This window comes from Ictidomys tridecemlineatus, chromosome 1 (assembly GCF_052094955.1).
Source record: "Ictidomys tridecemlineatus isolate mIctTri1 chromosome 1, mIctTri1.hap1, whole genome shotgun sequence".
In the NCBI taxonomy this organism is placed as follows: domain Eukaryota; kingdom Metazoa; phylum Chordata; class Mammalia; order Rodentia; family Sciuridae; genus Ictidomys; species Ictidomys tridecemlineatus.
In genome coordinates, this window is record NC_135477.1 from 181485526 (window position 1) to 181507966 (window position 22441).

The window sequence follows — 22441 nt, forward strand, 5'->3', positions numbered from 1 at the left end:
CTTTTGCCACCAGACAGCCCAGGAGCTAGGTGTGGTTTGGGGGAAGAAACCGAAGTGTGAGTTTCTCTTCCACCTTCCAGGGTCGGTCCTGAGGTGCAGAAAGAACCATGGGCTGTGATTTTTCAGACGTGGCCATTAACGCCACCAAAATACTGAATCCTTTGTTTCAGAAAGGGGCAGGGAGGTTTATAGTTTGAGTCCATCCCATTTATTGTTTCTTGATTTTATTTCTTGCACTATAGGAATCTTATTAAGGAAGTCAGGGCCTAATCTGATGTGATAAAGATTTGGGCTACTTTCTCTTCTATTAGGTGCAGGGTTTTCTGGTTTAATTCCTAGGTCCCTGACCCACTGTGAGTCGAGTTTTGGGCATGGTGAGAGATAGGGGTTTGGTATCATCTTGTTGCATTTGGATTTCCAGGTTTCCCAGCACCACTTGTTGAAGAGGCTGTCCTTTCTCCAATATACATTTTTGGTATCTTAGTCTAGTATAACTGTATCTATGTAGGTTGGTCTCTGTGTCCTCTATTCTATACCATTGGTCTACCAGTCTATTTTAGTGCCAATACCATGTTGTTCTTGTTACTATTGCTCTATAGTATAGTTGAAGGCCTGGTATAGTGATGCCACCTGCTTTACTCTTCTTGCTAAGGATTGCTTTAGCTATTCTGGGTCTCTAATTTTTCCAGATGAATTTCATGAATGCTTTTTCTAAGAAATCATCAGTGAGGTGAAGAGAGAGCCTACAGAACAAGAGCAAATTTTTACCATATGCACATCAGATAAAGCACTAATATCTAGGATATATAAAGAACTCCAGAATCTTAACACCAAAAAACAAATAACTCAATCAATAAATGGGCCAAGGAACTGAATAGGCACTTCTCAGAGGATGATATACAATCAATTAACAAATATATGAAAAATGTTCAACATCTCTAGCAATTAGAGTAATGCAAATCAAAACTACTCTAAGATTTCATTTCACTCCAGTCAGAATGGCAGCTATTATGAAGACAAACAACAATAAGTGTTGGAGAGGATGTGGGGGAAAAGGCACACTCATACATTGCTGGTGGGACTGCAAATTGGTGCAGCCAATATGGAAAGCAATAAGGAGATTCTTTGGAAAACTGGGAATGGAACCACCATTTGACCCAGTTATCCCACTCCTTGGTCTAAACCCAAAGGACTTAAAAACAGCATACTACAGGGACACAGCCACATCAATGTTTATAGCAGCACAATTCACAATAGCTAAACTGTGGAGCCAACCTAGATGCCCTTCAGTAAATGAACGGATAAAGAAAACTGTGGTGTGTATGTATACACGAATACTACTCAGCATTAAAAGAAAATAAAATCATGGCATTTACAGGTAAGTGGACAGAGTTGAAGAATATTGTGCTAAGTAAGCCAATCCCCAAAAAAACAAATGCCAAATGTTTTCTCTGATAAGGATGCTGATCCATAATAGGGGGCAGGGGGGACATGGGAGGAATGGAGGAACTTTAAATAGGGCAAAGGGGAGGGACGAGAAGGGGCAATAGGGGGATAGGAAAGATGGTGAAATGAGATGGATGTCATTATCCTAAGTTCATGTATGAAGACATGAATGGTGTGACTCTACTTTGTGTACAACCAGAGTCATGAAGAATTGTGCTCCATATGTGTACTATGAATTGAAATGCACTTTGCTGTCATATGTAACAAATTAGAACAAATAAATACACTTTAAAAAAGAAAAAAAAGGGGGAGAGGCAAGAATGAGTCAAAGATAGGAAGCATAATTCTAAGACAAGCTTTTCTCTCTTACCTGGAAATCAGGGTAGCTACAAAAGCTAGTGTGAATTGGCTCAGATTTTCAAAATCTTCCTTTTAAAAGCATCTCCATAAATGGGATGGTTATAGAATGGTATCAGAAAAATGCATTTATCTCTAATGGGTCCAAACTGAAATTCGGTATAAAAATGAAAATTTAAATGCACCAGTAAAGTGGCACTCCTTTGTGACTAGAAGTACAAAGAAAACAGCCTATCAATACCAACTTTAGGTACTTGTTTTCTCATTTATATTATGTGACTTAAAACATTTTTCAGATGTGCATATAGACCTGGGAGTGCAGCTCAGGGTAGAGGGAGTACATTGGCATGTGCAAGGACCCAGTTTCAATCCCTAGCACTGCAAAAAAAAATAGTGTATGTAGATGGTTTGAGTTAATAAACTAAGTGTAGATTAAGTTAATAAACGGAGTTTCCACAGTCCAGTTGGAATTTCTCGGTCACATGTATGTTCCAGGGTGTGGTCCATCCATGGAGGGACAGGAACAGCAGACCTGAGAGATGTGGGCACAGCTACCTTTTCAGCCCAGGGCCCTGGACAGGCTCCTCTGTGATCTGTACTAGCCATAAGTATGGAATTCTGAAGGGAGCTAAGGCAGCTAAGCCACCCTTCACTAGCGTTCAGTCTCCTGTTTGCTCACCACTCTAACCTCTGACCTCGAAGACTGGCAACCAGAGCAACTGTGCTGACATTTGCCAAGATGGGACCCTTGCCACCTGAGCAGCCTGCACTTCATCCCTTCAGGGGGATGACAGCCTGAAGGGGCCACGTCATTAGAGACCCCAACAGAAATAAGAGGAGACTGGAGCAGGGGCTGCCAGCTGCTCTCCTTCCCTCTCCTCCCTAGTAAGAAACTCGGCACAGCTGCTGCTAGTCTGTCCAGTAGGAACACCAGTAAGAAGCATCTTGCTGGGGCTCGGGCTCAGTGGTAGAGCGCTCTCGCCTTGCATGCCTGGAGCACTGGGTTCGAGCCTCAGCAACCCATAAATAAATAAAAGTATGGGTCCACCTACAACTAAAAAAAGAAGCATATTGTGTTTAAAAACTACCAGAAAACAAGAGCTCCCCATTAACGGGACAGACAGATGGAAAAAGTCCAATCAGGACTGTCACCTCACTCCTTTCCCAACCCCACAGAGATCTCTGAAGTCTCAGAGGGGGAAGGGACAGTCTTCTCACCTTGGTGTGTTTGGACTGATGGTTTCACAGGCACATGCTGCCTGTTCTGAAAACCCATTTAAAAATCTGAACAAAATCAAACCTGTTACTTTGATCCAAAAATGGATAATAAATGAGCTTAGTGCTTCCGAAAACCTGAACTGTGAGTTGATGTGCAGGATGATTTTAGGAGAAGAGAAAACCAGCTGATTCAGACCCAGGAGTCAGTGCAGAGGCAGGCGTGTCTACAGCACTGCACAGGAGTCGGCCCAGTGAGCCTGAGGGGGTGATGAGGACCATGATCTTTACTGGGCTGAGGCTTCAAGAAGGAGGAAACCTTCACACACTCATTAGAACATGGCGGATCACCCTTATGGGGAGAGCAACAGATAAAACCCCAGAAAAAAGGCAAAGACAAAGAGAAAAATTTAACTTTTTTTTTTTTTAAAAAAAGCACAAAAACCCTACATACTAAAATTATACACATCAAGTATTGGTCCAATCTTATATCAATCTATTAACAATTAAACAGCACCATGGTTTTCTTACCTAAGTTAAACATGCCCAGAAAATTGTTATTCAAAGTATATGTTCCTTTAAAATAAAATAACTCTTAAAGAGAGAGAATCTTCAACAATCAAGACCTTTTACCAACCATAGATTATTGATGACATCAACAAATTTCCTTAAGAAAAATCAGTTTAAACATTTTTTTTTTCCAGTTGATGAACATGAGAGATGCTGCTGTTCAATGTGGCAACGATGAACAAAAACTTTTGGATGAGGGCGATCTACTGAAATGCCCTCCTAGCCCCACCTCTGAGGGAAAACTTCTCCTTTGGAATTAATGCTGCCATTTCTCTTGAATTTAGAGTCAATCATCAACAAGCAAATCAGATGTAGCCACAATCTTTAAAGTGATCGAATAACATTAGGGAAGTAGTTAAAGCTCTCAGAAACATGATAAAGTTACAGTTATAGATATACTTAATCAGGCTATAGGAGATTTAATACCATTTTTAAACAATGCATTTAGACTAATTAGCAGTTTCATTTTTTCACTTTAACTAACAAGGTGCTCACACCCAGGTAGCTGTGGAGGTGTGCCACCCCCAGCACGGCACCCATGCTCCTTGCTCCCCTTCCTCCTCACGGAGGCCCCAAGACACAGCCTGGTAAGGGAGGGAGTCCCCTTCTCTCTCAGAGCCAGCTCTTAAGGGGCTCCAAATTAAACGCAGCCCTGGGCAGCTTTACTCAGCCACAGTACCCAAGACTCAGGCCTTCGCAGATTTCTCAGTTCCTGGCCACCAAACATGACTCTGCAGATGGTTCTTAACTTGCCTCTTTGCAAGAAAAGATGAGAGTAGAACTGTTATCCACTTGGCTGAGGGTAACAGTGAACTGGGGAGTACTGAGGTCTGAAGCACTGCTGTGTCACTGCTAATGTGAAAGCAACACCAGCAAACCTTTCACTCTGGATTCTCAGTCGAAAGTTTCTCTGCAAGTTCTCCTAGGCACAGGAGGACTGAGCTTTCCCTGCGCCCCTGCAGAGCGGGGAGAGCCTCACTGCACTGCCTCGTGGTGGGAAGAGTAATGGACTCCTGCCTCCCGCCCAGGGACTGTGGGCCTGGGCCAGGGTAGGCGATGCAAGTGCAAACAGAGCAGGGAGTACGGAAGGTACACGACGTAGTGACCTTCTAAGCCAGACATGAAAACAGCTGTCTGTGCAGGATTCCAAAACACCTACGCAGCACCCAAGGATCAGGTGGAAATCAGAAACAGGACTAGTTACTGCCTGGTGTTCAGAAGGGTCCTGGCCACCAAACATGCTCAAGGCCACTCAAACTTAGTGTGACTGTCAATAAGGGGCTCAACATGTGGGGATGGGAAAAGCAACACTGAAACACAATTTGCCAGTCTTACTCCTTTATGGCTAAATATGAAATGAGCTAACAAAAAACCAGAACAGAAATGAATCTCAAATACTGCTCTTCTCAGATTCTATCAAAAAATTATAACCGTTATTGGTGACATCTGGAAATTATATAATCTGATAGATGTTTTAAAAATTCTGTATTCAAAGGTGCTTGGTGCTGTTCTTCAAGGTTACAATGTTCCACTTACAGTCTAAATCATTTAAATTCAGCCATTAAGTAGTTGAGTGTTTTAAAATAAATGGTTATCTATTTCTTAACTGCCTCTCAAATTAGAAATTGTAGTTACATGAGTCTCAAAGGCTGGCTCTTTGTGTTTTATTATTTTTGTTGGTCTCCATCACAGATGGAATTTTTCACTGGTAATTCCTCAGAACTAAATTCATTCATAGGGAATTCAGAGCAGTGAAAATAGGTTTCACGCCACAGAGTTGAAAATGACAACAATAACAAACAGGAGAGGGGAGCCGGCTCGGCTCAGTTCTCGACTGGCGTGGGGTTGTGCACGGGCTGGCTCACGATCACCTGCACGACGTAGTCCTTGGGGATCTTCAGCTCCTCCAGCTTCATTTTGTCGGTGAGAGGTCTGCCTGAGAAGAACCACCGCTGGCTTCCCGGCTCCACTCCTTCGGCTGCGTGCAAGCGTCTCTTCATGTGGAACACCGTGTCTGTGCTGCGCACCACAAGCTTGAGGTCTTTGCCTGTGGAGAGGCGCAGTCGGAGCTGGGACTCGTAGCCAGAGTTGGGTGGTGGCTCAGGAATGTCCAGAGTCTCTGTGTCGCTCTTTTCCTCTATCATGTTGATTGGCGGTGCCAAGCAATACACGGGAAGCTGGTATCTGCTCCCCAGTTCATCATAGCACTCCGTAAGCGCACCTTCAGAGGGAAGACATGAACGAGTTTCAGTGAACGTATTCCTGTTTACACTCTACAAACTGCTCATGCTCTTTTGCTAGCATGCCACAGCAGAGAAAGGCACTAAATGATGCCAGTCACTGTCCACTGATCAGCAGTGACGACCAAGTCCTGGGGGCACTCTGAGGATGCATCTAATTTTACATTAACCAGGACTCCAGCTCTAACCTCTTCTAAGTCATTTAACACCCAGCTCACAATTCCAGGAAGACAGAAAGGAAAGAAAATGGGTGCACACAATTCATTAGTGCTTAGAACAAATTAAAGGGAAATTTACATTACATTGTTGTATCTGTTTAAGAAACGAATCCATTATCTTAAACAAAAAACAAGAAAAAAAGAAAACAAGCCCAAGACCTGGCTGACAGACTGCACCTGGCCAGAGTCCTTGGTTCTGAGATCAGACCAGAGATGACAGCTGCACGAGGTGTGACTGCCCATTGCCCACGTATGAATCTTGTTAGTACCATGACCATAGAAAGAACCGAGATGTTTTACTCAACCCCACTCAGCTAATCTATCAGAGAAGCTCCAATTACAGAGGTGACTGGAGGGGTGTGACATTCATAATGAGCTACCTCAAGGGAGGGAAAAAAAGCATATATGGCCAGGTGTGGTGGTGCACGCCTGTAAATCCTGGCAGCTCAGGAGGCTGAGGCAGAGGATTACAAGTTCAAAGCCAGCCTCGGCAACTAAGCAAGGCCCCTAAGCCACTTAGCAAGACCTTGTCTCAATATAAATAAATAAATAAATAAATAAAGGACTGGGGATGTGACTCTGGGTTGAATGCCCCTGTCCAAACTGGTCACATATCCAGATAGCCTAGTCCTACGGCAAGAAGCCTGCCAGTGTCTTGACAGCCTGGCCGTGGTGGGAGTGAGTAAAGGGAAAGTGGAGAGCTCGCTGCAGACCCATCTGCTCTGCGAGGAGACACCTTCAGGTACACATCCCACTGGATGTCGGGCGTCAGTAGCGTGGGCCCTGCGGGTGCAAGTGTAGCACATTGCCATAACTGCCCTGCTATTTAAAACATTCTCCTAGAGAGACACCATACCAAACCACTATCTTTGGAATTGAGACCAAGAAGAAATTTCCAGCCTTTTTATTAATGAGTTGTGCAACTGTGAAGAGCAACGTTCTATTTTTTTTAATATTCTTTTTAGTTGTTGACGGATCTTTATTTACTTATTTGTATGCGGTGCTGAGAATCAAACCCAGGGCCTCACATGTACTAGGCAGGCACTCTACCACTGAGCTACAACTCTAGCCCTGAAGAGCAACATTCTTTAACCTGCAATTCCTTTTTCAATCACAAAATGAAGCAGGAAGAAGCTGACCTCTACAGAGGCACACCTGATACAGCAGGATTGCAGCGACGGCAGCAGCACTGCTGCCTTGACTGAAAGCACCCCACCCCTCGAGAGGCAATGTGGAGCCAACACAAACTGCACCCTGACAACCAGCTCGGCTCTTACTGGACCTGACCTTCACCCTCCACCACAAGGCAAAGAAGCCCATCTCCCGAAGCCTGGCATTTCGGGTTGAATTTTCTCATCTCAAATGAGTAAGAGAGGAAAACGCCAAGGAGGGTTCCAGGTAGACTGCGCCTCACCCTGTTCCAGTGCAGGCAGCACCCGGACCCTGACACTGGATGGGAGCTGTCCATGCTTCGTGCGGCTTAGAAGCACCTTTGTTCTAACATTTTTGGAGAAGACGACTTCTTTTTTACTTAATATGAAGTTTTCTGGTATACTAACTTTCCCTTTCTTCTGTCTATAAAATTAGAATCTGCGTTACAAATATATTCTGGTTTTATATATTTTTTCCTCTAGTTTTAAACTAAAAATTACAGTTCTGGTTTCCAGTACGGCATGTAAGAAACTTGGAAGTCCCAGTCCAAGTTTCCTCCTAAGAAGGAAAAACCTAAACAAATTAAAGTCCCAACTCCTCCTCTATCTGAGAGAGGGGTAAGGTCACTGGGCAAACTACAGTCATCAAGATGGCCAGCCAGCCAGGCAGGAGAACAGAGAACCACAGCTGACTACAACAGAGCAGGAAAGCCTGAATGGTGATTGGCAAATGGCTGGAGGCCAGGATAGTCCAATCTTAGGGGAACCTGCAAGGGGATCAAGCCCTGCGAGTGATGAGGGAAAACACCTTTATTAATTTTTCCTCCTGGAGTTTAGCTACCTCCTCATAGCAAATATCAGAGAAAAACTCCCTGTGCTTCTGGCAGAGCAGGCATAAGGAACCATCTTGAACACGGCCAGAGCACACAGCCCTCAGAAGAACTAACTAGAGCCTAACCCGCAGGGATCACAGTAGAGTGCAAGTGACCCATGGGGAAGGAAACGCCTACCCTGCCCCCTCTAGCCGTCCTGTCCTACCTAGGGTGGTATTATGATGAGAAAGCCTGCGAAGTTCACAGCTCGAGGTTCAGACTCAGAGGCTGAGGCCTAGTCATAGGACTCTAGAAGCTCCCCCCACCCTCTACTTTACTCCAGGCTCATTTACAACAGTTCTTTTTTTCCAAAAAACACGTCTACCTTTCCACAAAAAATGACAAGATTCTAAAAGGCAATGAACAGTTTGAAGACAAAGAACAAACCCCCAAACCAGGGACTCAGAGGGAAAAGGGGTGTCAGAATAAGCAGACTGGGACTTTAAAACAGCTGTACTTAACATGCCAATGGCTAGGCCAAGCAAGGAAGGCAACCAGAATGATGAAAGTCTAAGGAAGAACCCAAAATGAAATGAAGACCTCCCTGATGGGCTTATTAGTGGACTGGACATGTTCAAGGAAGGAATCTTGGAGTTGAAGGATATTTCAGTGGAAACCTAAAATTTCAAAGCAAAGAGGGGAAAAAAGACTGGCAGGGGAACCCAACCAAACAAAAAACCCCGAACAGAATACCCCAAAACAGAGGGACGGCTCCAGAAGTCATAACTTGTGCACAAAGGGACATCAGGAGGAGAAGAAGTCAACAGAAGGTACTTGGAACCATTATGAAGGAGAATTCCCCAACTCACCCTCAGACACTACAGCACAGATCCAGGAAACTCAGGGAACATCAAACAACATAGATGCCAGAAAAACTAGACATGTATCATTTTCAAACTCTACAAGATCAAAGATAAACTCTGTTCCTTTAGAAGCCAGATGTGGAAAACAAACCTTACCCATAGAAAAGAAAGATGGAGTGGGGGGATTACACCTGACTTTCAGAAGCCACAGAAGGAAGCAAGAAATGAATGGGCTGAAATGTTTAAAGTATTGAGAGAGAGAGAAAAAAAAAACTACCTAGAATTCTGTATCCTGTGAAATAAATCAAGAAAGACTAGCTTAGAAAACAGAAACTGAGAAAATGTTTCCAGTAGTCCTGCTTTGCAAGAAATATTAAAAGAAGTTCTTAGGATAAATGATCTAGGTAAAAAAACTCAGATTCACATAAAGCAAGGAAGAATACTGGAGAAGGAACAAGGCAATGTAGGAACTTATATTTTTCTTTTTTTAAATATTTACTTTTTAGTTTTAGGTGGACACAATATGTTTATTTTATTTATTTTTTATGTGGTGTTGAGGATCGAACCCAGCGCCCTGCGCATGCCAGACAAGCGCACTACTGCTTGAGCCACGTCCCTAGCCCTTATTTTTCTTATTTGTAATTGATCTAACATAAAAATTTGTTCAAAACAACAGTGTATTCAATTATGTATACTTATTTATCTATTTATATAAGCTTATATACCTGAAAAATGCAAAGGACATAAGAAATTATGGTTATTTTATTATAAGCCATCTATACTACCTGTAGAGCATTATAGTGTTATAGGAAGACAACCACTAAAAGTGTAACAGGAATAAACCTGATACGCTAAGAAAGGCGAGTTGATGGAATCACCAAATACTCAACTAAAACCAAAAAAGGAAGAAAAGGAGTGGAAGACAAAAAATGGGAATAAGAACAAGGACAACAAGCTGTAATAGACACAGTAGATGTTAGCTACTGACATAACACTAGTTATCTACATGTACCAAATAAATAAAACGGATTGGGGAAAAGAGCTGGAGAAAGATGGACCATGCTAACACTCATCAAGACAGAGCGGGAGTCGCTATATTAATTTCAGGTGGAGTAGACTTCAAAGTAAGGGATGTCATCAGGATAAAGGATAGCATTAAATAATGATAAAAGGGTCAGTTCTTCAAGATATGGTAATAGTCCTTAACATGTATGCACCTAAAAACAGAGCAAAATATGAGAGACAGAAACTGCTAACGCTGCAAGGAAAAGGATGGATCCACTACTGTGACTGGAGCCTTTTAATCTCCTCCTCAGTGAGAAACAGACAGATCCACAAGGCAGAAAACCAGAAATAACACCCTTAAACAATCACCCTCAGGCTGTTTGATCTAATGGACACAAATAAACTACTCCACCCAACAGCAGGAGAACAGACATTCTGCATGCTCATGGGGAACATTCACCAATATTCTAAGCTATAAAAAATCTCTTAACAAATCTAAAGGAACAGAAATCAGACAAAGCTGCTTCTCAGACTATGAACTAGAAATCAATATTCATCAATATTAAGCAATACATATGTAAATAATACATAGGTCAAAGGAGAAATCTCAAGAGAAATTAATAAAATATTTTGAATTAAATGAAAGCACAATTTAAGGAAATTTATAATGTATATTATCAGAAAAGGAAAAAAGATCTAGCTGGACATGATGGCACATGCCTGTAATCTCAGCGACTCAGGAAGCTGAGGCAAGAGGATTGCAATTCAAGACCTGCCTTAAGCAACTTATTGGGACCTGTCTCTTAAAAAAAAAAAGTCTAAAAAATCAATCATCTAAGCTTATACCTTAGGAACTAACTATAAAAGAGCAAATTAAATCTAAAACTAAGCAGAAGAAAAAAATAATTGACTAGAATCAATGAAAATGAAAACCAGAAATCAATGTAGAAAAAAAAAAATCAATGAAGCTACAAGCTGATTCAATGAAAACATCAATACAATTGGTAAGCCTCTCATTATCAGGTCAACGAAGAAATGAGAGAACACAAATTACTAATATTAGAAATGAATGAGAGGACATAACTTCAGATCCAGTGGACATTAAAAGGATAATAAAAGAATACTAAGAATAACTCTTCACAAATTTGACAGTTTAAGTGAAATGGACCAATTCCTTGAAAAACAGAATGCACAAGAACAGACAATCTCAATAAGCTTATATTTACTAAACTGAATCAAAAATAACCTTCCAAAGCAGAAAGTACCAGTTTTAGCTGGATTCACTGGTAAATTCTACTGAACATTTAAGAAATTTTCTACAATATCTTTCAGAGGATGGAATAAGAAATATTTACAAACTCATTCCATGAAGCCAGCATTATCTTAATACCAAAAGCAGACAAAAACATTACAAGAAAATTACAGACTAATATCTTTCATGAACATAGATTTAAAAAAATCCTCAACATAACAAAAACCAGCAACTCAAATACCACACTATAAAAAGAGTTATACACCATCACCAACTGGAATTTATCCCAGGTGTTCAAGATTGAACCAACATTCAAAACCCAACTAACCTAGTCCCTAACAGTGAGTGTTACAGCTTGGATCTGGAATGTCCTCCAAAAGCTGAGGACATTCATGTTGAGGTCCTGGTCCCCAGCTGACAGTGGTACTAGGAGGTGGTGAAACCTTTAGGATGGAGACTTAGTTGATGGAAGTAGGTCACTGGGGTGTGTCCTTGAAGGATATAGATTTTCCCAGCCCCACTCTCTATTTCCTGGCAGGATGAGATGAGCAGCTTTGCTCCACACACCCTCCCTGCTCCCCCACAGTGATGAGGCCAAGCAACTGTGGACTGAAACCTCTGAAACTGTGAGCCAAAATAAATCTTTCCTCTCTTTTTTTTTTTAAATATATTTTTTAGTTGTTGTTAGACCTTTATCTTATTTATTATATGTAGTGCTAAGAATCAAACTCAGTGCCTCACACATGACAGGCAAGTGCGCTACCACTGAATCACAACCCCAGCCCAAATCTTTCCTCGTTGAAGTTGGGTTTCTTAGGTATTCTGTCACAGTGATGGAAAGTCAACACACAGACCCAACAAGGAAAACCACACGATCCCACTGACAGATGCAGCTGCATCTGACAAAACCCAATACCCATTCATGATAAAAACTCTCAGTAAAAGAAACAGAGGGGAATGTCCTCAACTTGATGAAGACCTTGAGAAACCTACAGCTAACATCATACTTAAAGGTAAGAAATTCAAAGCTTTCCCATTAAGACTGGGACAGGAAAGGATATCTTCTTTCACTGCTGTCTTAAACACCACAGTGGAGATCCTAGTTAAGGTAATAAGAAAGGAAATAAAAGACATACAGATTGGGAGGAAGAAATAGAACTGTTTGCAGATGATATGATTGTCCACGTAAAAAATCTGAAAAATCAAAAGTGCTCCAAACACTAATATGATCACACTCAAGTTGCAGGATACAAGGTTAACATATGAAAGACAACTGCTCTTCTATACAACAGCAATGGATGTGTGGAATTTAAAATTAGAGACAATAACATGTAAATTAGTGCTCCCCCAAATTTATATTTAGGTATAAATCTAACAAAATATCCAGAAGAAAATGACAAAATTTTGATAAAAATAAATCAAAGAATCAATAAGATTCTCTACGAACATGAGAGCCCATATTCATGGAGAGGAAGACAACACCATCAAAACATCAACTCTTCCCAGCTTGGTCTAAAAATTCAAAGGAATCCTAGTTGAAATCCCAGCAAGTTATTGTATGAATACTGACCAGCTGTCTGTAAAGTTAATATGGAGAGGTCAAAGATCCCAACCAGCCAATACAACACTGAAGGTGAAAACAAAGGTGAAAGACACCATTACCTGACTTGTAAGATTTATTATAAACCTACAGTTGTCAAGACAGGATGGTGTTGATTAAAGAAGATCAATGGAACAGATTAAGAGAACCCAGAAACATACCCACATGAATACAGTCAACTAGATTTTTTTTTTTTGATGTGTGGGGGGGTACTGGGGACTCAGGAGTATTTTACTCGTGGAATATATCCCCAAATATTTTTATTTTTAATTTTAAATTTTGAGACAGGGTCTTGCTAAGTTGCTAACTCTGGCCTCAAACTTGTGATCCTTCTACCTCAGACTCTAGGTTGGTGGGATTACAGGTGTACACAGTCATGCATGGCTGATCTTGATAAGGAAGCAAAAGCAATGCAGTGGAGAAAAGAATCTTTTCAACAAATAGTAATTGAACGGAAAATCATTACATGCAAAAAAAAAAAACCTAAACACAAACTTAACATGCTTTACAAAAAACAACTTGAAATGGATCACAGACCTAAATGTAAAACACAAAACTAAAACTCCTAATAAGATAACATAGGAGAAAATCTAGAAGATGTTGGGTTGGCAGCGATCTGTTAGAGAGGACACCAAATGCACAATCCATGATAGACTTCATAAACTGGTATTCATTAAAACCAAAAATTCCTATTACTCTGCAAAAGACATTGTCCAAAAATAAATATACAAATAAATAAATTAATTTAAAAAAAAGCCATAGACTGGAGAAATATTTGCAAAAGACCTATTTAGCACAGGACCATTATTTTGTAAAACAAACAGAAAATTCTCAAAATGAAACAGTAAGAGAACAATTTGATTTTTAAAAATGTCTGGAAACCGTAAGAGGCCCTTCATAAGGTATATGACTGGAAAAATCAGCATGATAAAGATGCTCCACAACACATATCCTCAGGGAAACACGAATTTGAACAATGAGATAACCACTACTACATTCTGGCCCAAACCCATAATACTGATGATGGTAAATGCCAGTGAGGACACAGAGCAAGAGGAACTCTGCTCTCACCGACGGTGGGAATGCAGGACAGGACTCTGAAAACTAAACACACTTTTACTAAGTGATTTGACCACTGTGTTCCCAAAGGAGTTGAAACTTACACCCACACAAAAACCTGCACATGGTTGTTTACAGAAGCTTTATTCACAACTGCCAAAATTTGGAAGTAAGCAAGCTTCCTTCAGCAGATGAGTGGATAGACAGTGATCCATTCCAAACAACAAAAGGAAAATGAGCTATCATGCCATGAAAAGACACAGGAGAAACTTAGTGCATACTACTGACTCAAAGAAGTCAGTTTGAAAAGGCCGTATACTATCTAATTCCAAGTATTTGATGTTCTGGAAATGGCAAAACTATAGAGATAATGAAAAGATCGACAGCTGCCAGGGGATAGGGTGGAGGGATGAATGAACAGGTGAAAGGATTTTTAGAGCAGTAAAACTATGTGTGAGGGTGCTATTAATGGTGAACAGATGTCATTAGACATTCATCCAAACCCACTAAGAGTGACCCCTGATGGAAACTCTGGACTTTGGGTTCTAATGGTTTATCTCAATGCAGATTCATCACTTCTAACAAATATTCCATTCTAGTTGTAGAGGGTGATAATGAGGGAGGCTACGCACGTCTAGGGCAGGGGATACAAAGGAAATCTTTATACCTTCTGTATAATTTGGCTGTGAATCTAAAACCACTCTTAAAAAAAACTTTATTTAAAAAATAACACAAATAAGTAGATCATTCAAATAAGGGTTAATTTTAAAGTATAGTTTTATGGGTTACTCTCTTATCTGGGATCATAAAGCACCAATAACAATAACATTTATTTACATTATAGCCCACAGGGAAACATTACCTCAGAATTCCCTATCAGAGCAGGCTGACTCATTTTTTGGTCAGATTCTTTGACAATATACTCCCAATCCTCCACCATTGAATGGTTTCTGATCTCTTCACTAGAAGCAAAACCGCTCTGGCTAGTAGTGATTTCCAACACACAACCTCTTTAGGATCTAGTAAGGATCACTAGAGAACAATCCTCACTTTCCAGAATTGCTGCATAGAGACTTATTGAACACACAGGACAAGTCACTGGCACTTACAAAGGTGGCTGAGACAGTCAAGACTGTTCCCGACTCACAGAAGCCTCTAGTCAAGGCAAGCAGACACAACACACCCAGCACAGATTAAGTACAAATTGATAATTCAGAAAAATCAAACACAGATGCTGAAACATCAGAGAAAGGAAACTGACAAGTCAGGAAAGTCAACAAGGAGAAATCCTGCATTCGGGCATGACTTCAAAGACACCCAAGAAACAGGAACGATATGGAAATAAATAACTACAAGATAGGGAGGGTGTGGCTACCGAGTGAGCGGCCAAACCTGGCTGAGGTGGAATATGGACTCAGGGATGGGAAATTACTAAATAGGAAGCAAGAGTGAAAACCTGGGAGTGAGGTCCAAGAGTTCAGACTTACTGCTCTAACAAACCCCTGGAGATGTAACATGGTATAAGAGACATTCCTTCAACAGATATCCAGAGCCTACTAAAGATGTTCTACTCAGAACTCAGGGAGTGCTAGGGACCAGCTGAAGCCTGTAGATTATTTTACCATCTACAAGGGGGACTGGCTGAGTGGAGGCACAGGGGCCTGCCAAAGTAATTACCTGACTCTAATGTAGGGAAACTGACCTGAGAAAAATCAATAGTAGCTGACAGGACCAAATTACATGTTAGAAAAAAAAACATGGAAAGTAAAACAAAAAGTCACCTAATCAGGAAACCTGAGACAGAAAGAAAAAGGGAAAATTTAGGGTTATAAGATTGTCAGTACTTAGTTTTTATTTGCTTCAGGTTCAGTTAGATACTTCAACTGAATTATCTGTAGGTCACTGAAGAAGAATGGGGAAGGGTAAAAGTTTAGAGAGCAATAATCTCCAATGTGTAAGTTTAAACATAAAAGCAAACACTGGGAGTGCTGCTCAGCACTGACTCTACCAGGGCTCTTTATACAAATTAACAATCCTCCCAGGAGCAGTACAAGGTAAGTCTATTGTATCCATTGTACAGAGGAGAAAACTGAAACAGAAGGAACTTCTGTCCAGGATCCCGCAGCTGCTTAAGTGACAGAGTGAAGTGACAAGATTCTTGAAGAAGTGAACATGTTAACATGAAGATGAGGACCTAGAGGAGAACACAAGGCAAAGCACACCAGGGAGGAGAAGTGGAAGGGACCATAGGATGGAGAAACCCACAGTGCCGAATGCAGCAACTGGTCAACCCCTGTCAACAAGGTCATTGACAGCTCACAAGAAGCCAAAGACAGTACCTGATTCGAGATCAAAAGCAATGGTGGCCGAGAAGCTTCAGCAGCACAGGGATGCCATGTGTGGCGACAACATGAACGCAGTGTTGCCATCGTCTCAAGGTGGAGAGGTTTGATTAAAGAAACTCCATGTTTTTAAATGCAAAAGGGAAGAAACCACTCTTAAAGTTAAGTGGGGATTTTCCAACCTTTCCAAAATTGCTTTTAGCCACACCTGAGTTTACAATTAATAAAGGTCTTAATCACCACCCGCTGGCCATGGAAGGCACAGCTCCTTCAGCAGGTCTTCATTGGTCCGTAATCCAAGCTAGGCTCTCTTGCATTCTTCATCTAATGTCCTCTGTGGAATGACAGTCCTTTTAACTTTGTTCCCCCTTTTGGTGCTGGGATTTGAACCCAGGGCCTTCATTGTGGGTGCTAAGCACAGGTTCTACCAATGAGCTACCCCCCAGCCCTCCATTTTTTCCTTCCTTTTTCCTTCTGACAAACCCATTGTAAGCCTTGAGTCCTGGCAGAGACAGATGGCCATCAGGACAGATCATTGCCAGGGCACTGTTTCCCCGGGCCAGGAAGCCCGGAAGGCTCCCCGTGCTGGAAAGAAAGGTGCCAAGTCTCCACCTTCTGTCCTTATTTCCTGCATCATTTTTTGAAGTTGTTTTTGTTTATCTTTTATGCAGATGATTGGCTCAGATATTCTATTTCCTTTGCTCAACTGTTTTCTGTGGCTGCTTTTAATTAGGCTTCAAAATATTTTGCTAGATAATTATAAAGATAAAACTAAATTAGATGCCAAATAATAAAAATAGCTTGAATAAATGCCATCAGGTCTAATGCTTTACTTTTTTCTCAAGCAACCTTTCAGGCTGAAAAGAAAGATGTGTTAAAGAGTTTATTAGGCCTTCTGCTTATTCCTCTATGCTCTCCCTCCTGTAAGAGCATGGCCCAGTGTTAAAACTGTTACCACTTAAGTGACTCGGGGTGTAGAGCACTTGCCTGGCATGTATGAGGCCCTGGGTTCCAATTCACAACATCTTTCTCTCTCTCTCCCCCTCTCCTTCCACACACACACACACACACACACTTACCACTTGAGACATGAACGGGTGTGCAAAAGTTAAGAATCAGTATCTGCCTCAGGATCTGTTATCCCAATTATAGTGATGGTTTCATGGTGATACATGTCAAAACTGATCAAACTGTACATTTTAAATAAGCAGCACTTATTTAAAATATACAATTTGATCGTACACAATTTGATCAGTCTTGACATGTATCACCATGAAACCATCACCATATACTTCAATATATCTCAAAAAAAAAAAAAAGAACTTAAAAAAATTAAATACTTGGATCACACAGGCAATGTGATGTAGAAAACTGCCTTTCCCAAATGAATGGGGGAAGGGGGTGTTGTCTTTCAAGTTCTCTTCCAAAGCCTGTGGGGAAGGACGACTTCACTAGCGGCTTGTCTTTTCTGACTGACCTGGAAGGCGTGAACTTTCCTACTTTTCAATAATCAAGACTCGGATGGCAAAGGAAGGGAGGCTTCAGAATTTTAGTGAGTTGACACAGCTAAGGACGAGAACACTGAAAAAACAGAAAAAGGAAAGGAGCGAGGCAGCAGAGATGCAGCAGAGCATGCATCTGCCTGCTGGGGTACAAGGGACTGGGTGATGTGGTGAGAGCTCATAAAAAGGGGCTGCAGCCTTGGAGCTGATCGTACCCAACTTGAAATCTGGAGCCTTCCTGGAACATGCCAAGTTCATCACCTCAAGGCTCACAGTACCTGCTATACAAGGCTGTCATAAGGATTAAATAATAGAATACATGTAAAATTGCACAGTACACATCCATTAGGAAACACTAAAAAATTTGGTCCTTGGGGCTGGGGATGTGGCTCAAGCGGTAGTGCGCTCGCCTGGCATGTGTGCGGCCCCGGTTCGATCCTCAGCACCACATACAAACAAAGATGTTGTGTCTGCCGAAAACTAAAAATAAATAAATATTAAAATTCTCTCTTTCAAAAAATAATTGGTCCTCTTCTTACATAAGTTTTAAACCTCAGTATGGAGGAGAACTTGCCCATGTCAATGTCACAATCAAGGTTTGAGTCTGTTGCTTCATACTTCATGGGGTGCTCAAGAAACCTAAATCACAATAAAGTCAAGGGCCACCAAAATCATACTCCAGAGCTGGGGAGACAGCTCAACAGTGCAACGTGCCTGGGCTCTGAGTTCACCCCCCAGCACTGCAAAAAACAAAAAACTATCCTTCAACTGGACATTAAGAGCAGTCTTTCAGGACTGCAGGGATGCTAATAAATTATAGGTCCTCTCATGCAACAGTATGTTGAGAATTACAGCAAGTTCTGTCTGTAGTTAGGTTTTTGGAGAAGCAGAAGGCATAACTATTTCATCACCAATGTGGTCAGCAAGATTATGATACTCAGGTGGCATGGTGATGCATGCCAATAATCCCAGCAACTTGAGAGGTGAAGGCAGGAGGATTTCAAGTCTAAGGCCAGTTTTAGGAACTTAGCTGAAACCCTGTCTCAGAGGAACCAAGCCTAACATTTCATTTAGAAAGCAGAGGTGAAAAGTGGCTCAAACGCTTACTCAAATTGCTCAAGTCATACCAGTCAAGCCATGATTAAACACTTGTGTCACATTCTACCACATTTCTGTGGAGGACATTTAATCTTAACTCCAGAGTCTCATCTCTCTTAAGTGGGGGCACAGAAGCAGTTCAAAAGCACATCACACAGTGGTCTATTTAAAGCTGACTTGGCTCTATAGAAGTAAGTAGAGGTTGGCAGAGCACATGCCTTGGGACCATGTCAGAAATCCTTCTTCCCCCGCCCCCACCCCCAGAATGTCAGAGAAAAAAGGTCTTCTTCAGACACCAGCCTACTAACTCAGGGACAGACTCCCACCTCCGTTATTTTCAGACTTTATTGCTCTGATTGAAGAAAAAGGATGACAGCAGCAGAGGAGTAGATCCATTTACATCTTATAACTCTAAACCATTTTTGTCTGAAGAGAGGGGAAAATGATATAACATTTATGATTAATCAGTCATCAGATTCTTTATTAAGGTCCTATTTCATTTCCCAAACATTATAACAACCTGGCAAAAATCTCCCATCTCCTGAATAAGTTCAGGATCCTCATGCTTTCATTCCTGTTTCAAGTTAATGAATTAGCTTATTCAGGTGTTAAATGGTAAATTCTCCCCGCCCCCCACTACTGTGGATTGAGCTCAGGGCTTTGCATATGTTAGACAAGCTCCCCAGACCTTGTGGTTTTATTTTGAAGACAAAAGTCTCAGTAAATTGCCCAGGCTAGACTTGAACTTGCAATCCTCAGACTCCCAAGTAGCTGGGGTTACAGGCATGTGCCACCATGTCCAGCTAAGTGACAAATTCTTCTAGAGATCTCTAAAATAATCATAATTCTCAGTCTATTTCTTTTTCTTTTTTTGGAACTGGGGATTAAACTCAGGACACGTTCCCAGCACTTTTTTATATTTTATTTGGAGAAAGGGTCTCACTGAGTTGCCTAGTTCCTGGCTAAATTACTGAGGCTGGCTTTGAACTTGAGACCCTCCTGTCTCAGCCTCCAGAACTGCTGGGATTACAAATATACACCACCACACCCGATTTGGTCTGCTTCTTAATAGGCCTCAGACATTAAGACTAAGAGAAATAGGAAGGCCTCTACATGTATATTTTCTCATCATCTATGTCTTTAAGAGAATCTGCTCGATCACTGTCAGTATTACTAGAAGTATACCATCTCAAAGTATCCTACACAGTACACAAGAGCCTAAAACACCAGACAGGGACTAAACATTGACATAACTTGTGCAATCACTATACAGAACACAAAAAGGAAATAACATGTAAGAGGCAGGTAAAGTTACTTAAAGTACTCTTGGATCTGAGTTCAAATCAAGTTCCAACTTGAGCATGGTGGTACATGCTCATAATCCAAGAGACTCGGAAGACTGAGGCAGGAGAATCACAAATTCCAGGTTAGCACAGGCAACTTAGTATGATCCTGTCTCAAATAAATAAACAAATAAAGGGCTGGGGATACAGCTCAGTAGTAAAGCACCCCAGGGTTCAATATACAATCAAAACAAACAAACAATTCCAAGACTTACACCTTGGAAAAGTGAGATAACCTCTTTGTGCTTCAGTTTTCAGTAAATGTAAAATGATGATTATTGTAGGTGATTATTTCAGACACAAGAATTTAATAACATTAATTTAAAAATGAATTGTTAGTATTTTATTAGTCTTGTTTCTCACAGAACTATTTATTATGTGTTAAATATAAAGAAAATTTTAAAAATAAAATGCTTTTTATATGTCTCTAGTTTTAAAACAATTGCAATATACATAATTTAATCTGCTCCCATTTAATAAATGTTAAGACTAGGGGGGAAAAACTGTTCCTACACATATAAACAACTCTGCGAAGAGAAAGGAATAAACATTAAGTATTTAAGAATTACCTTTTTCTATCTCCCATATCTTTAAGCATGAAAAAGGACAAAAGAAATAGACCTTCAAAAGCCAAATGGAAGAACTTCAAACAAAAAGGAAGTATAATTTTGGAGTCAATAGTTAAATTTGTTTCCAAAAAGAAAAGTTTCTGTTTTGAGTAACAGAAGATTGATGCTCCATCTATTTAACAGAGGTAGAGAAGGGAGCTTTTATACTTGAACAACATGAGACAAACAACATGCTAGAAAAAATTCCCTTACTCTGAATTATCAGTAGGTGCTAAAGAAACAATTATCTTTCTAGAAAATTAGAAGTCATGGAATGGAGCAGGCAATTTTTTAAATCCTTGTGTGCCTTCCACATAATAATTATAAAAACCATCAAATATTTATAAGATAAATACTATATCTGAATAATCTTTTAAAAGTTTATTTAAGGGCTGGGGGTGTGGCTCAGCAGTAGAGCACTTGCCCTGGGTTCGATCCTCAGCATCACATAAAAATAAATAAATAAAGATTAAAAAAAATTTTTATTTAAAATAGCCAATACATACCAAACTCTGAAAAATGAAAATAATAAGCACCTGTTGTTTTCTTAAACCACATTTATGCTAATTTGGGCAAATAACCTGGTTTCACTGTAAAGATATTATATTAAGAATGTTTTTAAGCTGGGCACAGTGGTGCATGCCTGTAAATCCCAGTGGCTCAGGAGGCTAAGGCAGGAAGATCATGAATTCAAAGCCTGCCTCAGCAAAAGGGAGGTGCTCAGCAACTCACTGAGACCTTGTCTCTAAATTAAATATAAAATAGAGCTGGGGATGTGGCTCAGTGGTTGAGTGCCATTCTAAGATCAATCCCCAGTACCAAAAAAAAAAATTATAATAATAATGTTTTTAAGACTTCCAGGTAATGGAAAAATAGCAATCAATGAAAAAGGAGAAATAAACTCTTTAAGAAATGTTGAACAATCAGAAAAATATGCTGTGTAAATTATGAAAAACAAAGCTCTTCTAAGACAAGGAGGTGGTGGACAATGGAAAGCAGGTATCACATGCAGAGCCTTCTCCCACGATATCCAGGTCTATACCAGCCTTCATCAAGTCATGATTTTCCAAAGTGCATAGATGTGAGTGTATGAAATCCCCAGGTAGTTATGATACCAAGTTCTTTCAACCCTTCCCACTGTCATCTGAGAATAAATAAATATACCATTGATATTTTTCTTTTTTTGGTACCGGGGATTGAACTCAGGGGCACTTAATCACTGAGCCACATCCCCAACCCTATTTTGAATTTTACTTACAGACAGGCTCTCACTGAGTTTCTCAGTGCCTCGCATTGCTGAGGCTGGCTTTGAACTTGCAATCCTTCTGTCTTAGCCTCCCGAGCCCCTAGGATTACAGGCGTGTGCTACAACACTCAGCAAAATTTACCACTGATATTAACAGAGGAAGATACTTTAAAAGTATAAAATTATTCATTCTTAGACAAGGCAGGAATATGATGAACATGACCTGCTGACTAGAATTGAGACATGGATATAATTACCAATGGAACCACTTTAAAGAAAGAAAAAAAGGGGGAAAAAAGGAGAAGGAAATATGATTCAAGAAAAATTTTTTATGGCTTCCTTGAAAAATAACTCAGAAAAGTCAAAGAAAAAAAGGCCATCAACAAATACATAATGTTTGTGTATACAACACTGATCTATTCTAAAGTGGCTAAACCAAGAGAAAGCACAGTCATTGCCATACAACATAACAAGACACACAACATTTACCAACACACTTTCATGTATTTTCAAG

General features: G+C 40.6%; 1 protein-coding gene across 3 annotated transcripts in view; it reads right to left on the reverse strand.

The window, feature by feature from the left end:
- Window positions 1-3423: 3423 nt before the first annotated feature.
- Window positions 3424-22441, reverse strand: part of Ubtd2 (ubiquitin domain containing 2) — a 67602-nt gene continuing 48584 nt past the window's right edge. For all 3 annotated transcript variants that reach the window (XM_078052430.1, XM_078052427.1, XM_040272331.2), the window contains one exon: window positions 3424-5809. In XM_078052430.1, the coding sequence (XP_077908556.1) occupies window positions 5412-5809 (398 nt within the window). In that variant the 3' untranslated portion in view covers window positions 3424-5411. The remainder of the gene's footprint in view (window positions 5810-22441) is intronic.